Source organism: Podarcis gaigeae (assembly GCF_964106915.1).
Source record: "Podarcis gaigeae genome assembly, chromosome: 12".
Lineage (NCBI taxonomy): Eukaryota > Metazoa > Chordata > Lepidosauria > Squamata > Lacertidae > Podarcis > Podarcis gaigeae.
Genome location: NC_139688.1, coordinates 24,709,943 through 24,715,942, shown reverse-complemented (window position 1 = coordinate 24,715,942; position 6,000 = coordinate 24,709,943). Strand labels below are relative to the sequence as shown.

General features: G+C 41.2%; 1 protein-coding gene across 2 annotated transcripts in view; it reads left to right on the top strand.

Annotated features, from left to right (window-relative positions):
• The first annotated feature begins 405 nt into the window (after positions 1 to 405).
• The window catches only part of LOC310827939 (macrophage mannose receptor 1-like), a 50,281-nt gene continuing 44,686 nt past the window's right edge, over positions 406 to 6,000 (top strand). Inside the window, exons 1-3 of one of the 2 annotated variants that reach the window (XM_083704617.1) lie at positions 406 to 888; positions 2,656 to 3,060; positions 4,754 to 4,927. In XM_083704617.1, the coding sequence (XP_083560743.1) occupies positions 828 to 888; positions 2,656 to 3,060; positions 4,754 to 4,927 (640 nt within the window). In that variant the 5' untranslated portion in view covers positions 406 to 827. The remainder of the gene's footprint in view (positions 889 to 2,655; positions 3,061 to 4,753; positions 4,928 to 6,000) is intronic. The other variant, XM_083704618.1, reaches the window with a different exon arrangement.

Below are 6,000 nucleotides of genomic sequence, written 5' to 3'. Positions count from 1 at the left end.
ATTGGAGCCAGGCTCCAAAGGCCCAACCCGGGCACAGCTTCCCTCACCACGACTCTGGCCTCAGTGAGGGAGCCAGTCATGGGAGTGCCTGGTTGTGCCCCTAAAAAACAACAACAACGCCTCTTTGCCCTCCCCATGCTACACCACTGGACCTAGGTTATTACAAGAAGGAGCTACATAGACGGCTCTTAGTCAGGGACTGTATCTGCACACTCTTCAAGTAAAGGGCAGCAGTTTCAAACAAGAGTTTTCACTTTCCTGAATTCCCTCAGCAAACCTTGCAGAGTAAACCTTGTGGGCCAAGGATGCAGTTTGAGTCTTAACCTTAACACACTCAGCCTCCATGCTGTCTGTGGTCCCACAATTGGGACACGCCAGGCCTTACACAGTTCCTGTCAGCTTTTTGTTCTGAGCAGTTCATCTCACTGACTTTAGCCACAGAGATTCCTTATCGGTTTGATCTGGAACTTGATCTTCAAGTCATGGCTTAGCAGTAGCAGAGTTATCAATGAGAATCCTTTAGTTACTTCCTTCCATAGCACTGTGTACTGTATGTTGGCTTGGTGAGTTGTACCAGCCTATGTGATGGGAAATAAATCTAAATAACCCAAAGATTTTCAGCAGAAATAGGTTTTTTCCTCTGAAGGAAGCTGATTAAAAGTTTAGCAAAAAATCTAAGTGAGTGTGCTACAAGTGTTTCATAATGCCAAAGACAGAAGTGAAAATATCATTCTGCCTGACTCATTTATGAAGGAGTTCTTAAAAAGCAGCAAACTCTGATTTCTTTTATTTGCACGGGAGCGGTGTGGCAAGTTTGGTTGTGGCCAATGTCTTTCCTTTTGTTCCTAAATCTCTTGATCCTCATTCAACCAGCTTTTCAGGTATCAGGTAAGCTCTTCTTCACTTCCATCACCGTTGTTACCTCAGCAATAAGTTGAGGTGCATATTTCAGGTACTTTTATTTGGTTAAATTTAAATAATCTTCTGGAAGTTAAAGTTGTACAGCTTGGAAGTTAAATCCATGACATGTTAGATTGAATGATAACTAATTTAATATTTAAGTTGCTCACAACAAAGAAAACAGGTGTGGGTTGCAATAAATTAACTGCTAACACAATTTTGAAAACATGTTTTTAAATTGTGTTCTATTGCTTCAAGAAATATTTTGCTTTTGTCCTATACAGAAGTCAGTCATATCCCTGTTGCTTATTTTTGCACAATACAGAAAAAAATGCTAAATATAAGAAATTCTTAAACAATAATACGTTAACAATATTATTCATGAAAAATACTCAGCATCTTCATTAAATGACAGTGTTTGCTGATGATACATTGATAATGGTGCAAGATTCAATTGTTGTGCTTCAGTCTTTGAAAGAACACTTAGAAATCTTCCATCAAGATTTAATTGCAAATTAATTATGCAAAATAAAAAATACTACCAATTAATTTGATGGTGACACTTCAAAAGCGGATGACAGAAATGTCAAAGATAAAGATAGCCCATGTGAGGTTTAAATAGCTTGGGATAATCTTAACAGTTGGTCTCAAACAATTAAATCAAAGAAATTATGAAGCTTTGTTAAAAAACAATAAACAAAGAACTGTTAAAGTAGAAGTTCACAAGCCATAGCTGGCTAGCTCATATCATGGCTATAAAAATGTCAAGACAGCTGGCCAGAGGTAGGTGGAACGGTATTTTGGGAGGGAGAATAAAAGGAGCCATTTCTGAGGAAGTTTAAGAGAAAGCAAAAGGGAGAGTTGTTTCTGGTCTGTTTGTGTCCACACTGAGGAAAATATCTATAGCTAGAGAAAGGAGACTCTTATCTTAGATTAGAAGACTGTGTGCAGTGCCTAGGGGGAGTATTCAGCCAGGAGTTAAATGGGAGGCTGAGTTTGACCCAGGAGAAGTAGAAGTTGTGAGGTTACAGTTTACTTAGGTCTCATTCCAGTCAGGAGGGGAGAGCTCCTCTAGAAAGAGAAGACTCCCAAACCAGTTAAGAGAGGTGTGGTGATCCTTTGGGTCTGTTACTTGGAATACCTCAGGAGTGTGATTGTAAAAAGATAGGGTAACTGACAAAAAGTACCACCTTGGTTAGGAACCAAAGAATTAAGCTGTGGAGGAAGCTGTGTATGTAACACCAAAGTAATTAAGTTTCAGGAACTGAAGTAACATAACTGAAAATAAGCAAAGCATTTACCAACTTGTCTAGAAATCTGTAACATCTAATGGAAGCACGATAACTGAACATAAGCAACTGAAGCTTAAAAGAAGCTGTGTGTTTACTACCTTGATTGGAGGCCTGTAATGGAATCCAATAGATTTAGTGTAAATATTAAATAAGTTAACTGCTTCTTGAAAGTACATTATTTCCTGACACATCCTTTGTTTTATTAACTTTATTCTATAAAATAAATCTTATCTGTTCAACTTCTGCCTGGGTCTCCAAGTATCAAAGTTTTCCCTCACACAAGAACCCAAAGTCAACCTGTTGTTGTGATTATAGTGTGTGTCCATAGGTGGGAGCTACCGCAATTGGTATACAGCAGTAGGATCCACCACATAATTGGTGATAGAAGTGGGATCCACTACAAGAGCCCTGTGCAACTTTCTCACAAAGTTACGTCCTATTATTTTTCCTCTTAATTTTACAGAGAGTGACAGCTTTCTGATATATAATGAAAACCTCAAGCTTTGTATACAGTCCTGGAACACTCGTTCCATCATCCTGGACTACTGTGATAAGAGTAATGAGCGGCAAAATTTTAGGTGGGTTTCCGACGGCCATATTTTGAACATGGCGACAAAGTTATGCCTGGCAGTGCCTTCCAAATCAGACCAGGCCCGAGTCACACTTTCCTCCTGTAATGAGACCATTGAACTTCAGAAATGGGAATGCACAAATGATACAAAGTTCCTTGGACTTGAACACCAAGATTTGTTTGTAACTCCTGAGGGTGGTCAAAAAGATCGTGTTATGCTGTCTAATAAAGCCACCAGCGAGAATACCTGGAAGATCTATGGAACTGAAGACAAATTGTGTTCTAAACACTATGAAGGTAAAGTTCAGATAATCTGTTCTCTCTTTTTTAATGACCAGCTTGTGTATTTGCTTCAAGCATGATGAATCCCCTGCATCAGGGGGCGAAATAGGCACGATGGTAACCACGTAACTTCAAAATATATCAGTAGAAAAACCAAACTTGATAACAGTCATCAGGACCACAGTAAAGGGGCGGCAGAGGCTGTTTAAAACAGTCTGCTTCTACAGTGACAGACTTGGGTAATGTGGCACTTCGTGCAAGGTCAAAATTTGGCACCCCCACCCTGCCCTCATGCTCCCTTCTCAAAGACCGGTAAGGAGGCTCTTGGCTTTGGGAATGAGGCATGAGGGCTTGCGCAGGGGCCTATAGGCAACCTATCACCTTCCCAAAGATGGGAAAGTGCTAACTGGGCTTTGGTAAGGAGACAGAAAGACTCTAGGACCTGTCAGGGCCTTGTGCCTCATTCCCAAAGCCCAGTTTCTTGCTTATTGGGCTCTGAGACAGCGCCCTCTCAGCTCAGCGCCCAGTGTTTGTGCCCTGCTCGCACAGCCCTAAATCCACCTCTGGCTTCTGCCATGGTAAAGACAAATATGTCACCTGGCCTCTCCATCTCTCTGACTGTCTGTCCTCTATCTCACTAACACCACACACACATTAGTCCCAGGAAGGGACCCTTTTTGTAATGAGCACTCAGCACATTACTTTTTTCTTTATCAAAGTAGTGATAATGTAATTCCAGCCAAATCCAAGTACTATGAAAACTCCCGTTACTTTCATGTCACAATAGAACTGGATGTTGTTGTTGTTGGAGATTCCAACACTTGAAAGACAAAATGCCGCCACCAGTCCAGGTCTCAGCTGTAGACCTGGTAGTTCAAGGGTGGGGGTGGGGATTAAATTCTATTCAGCTTGCATTTAAAGCTGAATTTATCACATTTGCACTTTTTAAAACGTTAGGAGAACTAAAACAGAGTTTCCCTTCAAAATTCACTGTTGCCTGAATTTTGCAATGTAGTTCTGCAACCAAGCATTGCTTACAATAAGGCATCTATTAGGGGAAAGTGAGCACAAAAAATAAACATATTTGCAAAAAAATATTTTGGGGAAAGTTGCTTGCAGAAATATACACATTAGTCAAATCTGCATATAAAATGTGCTCCATATGAGATATTCACACTAAAATGCTGAATAAATCATGAGGATTTTTTAAAGTGCAAATTCCTGCAGAAATATGGAGAACTGAATTTACATTTGGGAAAAAAGAAACTGAGAGAAATAGGCATTCCATTATGGGCACTAGTGTTTGAGTGTGCATACCATGCAGCCTACTTCAGAAGGACTTGGAAAGATAGCAAGATGCCTTGTCTGAAGACAGAATGTTGGCTCGTCTACCTCTTATTGTCAGCACTGACTGGCAGTGGTTTCAACCAGGAGTCTTTTCCAACCCACCCTGGACACACCAAGGACTGATTATTTACTTCAATTGAAGGGAAGTTTTCATGTATGCATTGATGCAATAGAATGGATGTTCAAAACTTGAGGAATGTGAACACTGGAAAAAAGTGTATGTGTGCATCTGTGTGTGTGTGTGTGTGTGTGTGTGTAGCTCTATATTGAGAGTGTTGTATTCATTTCTTCTGCTTTAGCTAATTCTCATAACTGTTTGAAATCAGTCCGGCATAACACAGTCTGTTCAATTTGCCTTTAGCTCTGTATACTATACAAGGCAATGCCTTGGGAGCCCCATGTAGGTTTCCATTCAAGTTTCGGAACAAATGGTATGCTCGATGCATAAGAGATGGTGATGAACATGGACAACTTTGGTGTGGAACAACTGAAGATGTGGATAGAGACTCTCTAACTGGATATTGTCCAATAAAAGGTAAACAATTTCATCTCTCTGTGGTAGCTTATCTTAAAGTTTTAAGTGTCTATACGCTTATTGAATTTATAAATTTTAAATTTATTGTTGTAAAATGTTTTAAATGTTTGTTTTCCTTCTGGGATTGTACCCCCAAGTATGTTTTATAAGCTGGTCTCCGACCATAATAAATTATCTAGCAGGTAAACAATTTAAAAAGTTTTGTTTAAACCTTTACTTTGCCATCATATCTTTGATGCTTAGAGGAATGGTTCCCCTACAAAGAGAAAAGAGAAGCTGTCTCTGTTGCCTCTGTTGTACAGATTGTGCAATTTAAGAAGAAAATGGAGGGTGGGGACCTCTCCCCTGTGAGTCAGAACAAAATGAATTGTCAGTAATGTCAGGCTACCCTACAGGATCAGGCCTGCCGTTTTTCATTGGAAAGCGGTGGTTATAAGGATGCAGCTCAGTTCAGGCCAGAATCGAAGTCTAGACCAGAGGTGGGGAGCTGTCAGGGACTAACCAGATGAGGAGGAGTGGGGGAGACCTCCGCCCCAGCAGGCTTCCAGGCAGGAGGCAGATGAAGATAGTATGGACCCAGGGTCATGGTGGTTTGAGACAGGACACACCCCAGAAGAGGAAGCAAAGAGCTGGGAAATAATGGAGGGTGAGGAACAGGTGCAAGCTAGCAGGTGCCCTAGTCCTGAACAGAGAGAGGAGTCAGGTGTGATAGAAACAGTACAGCAGACAAATGACATCATGGCACTTGAAAGCCTGGTAGAGCTCCCTTCTTATCCTAGAACAAGACGCTCCCTTCATGTCTCAGAGCAGAAAGCCAAACAGAGACAGAAAGATTCCCATGCCAACCAGGAGGAGTCTGGGATGTAGGAAATCAGTGCCAAGGGAGACGGGCAGGCACCCTGGGCAACAGCTCAAGCTTAAGGGAGTACATTCCACAGCCTCCGTGTATTCTGTTTGATACTAATAAAAGGACTGAAAAGCCACTGTCTCTGCATATATGGATTTACTCAGCAGTTATCTCCATGAGCTGTGTGCCAGCTCCCTCGTAACAGGAGCTGCTGGATGCAGGATGC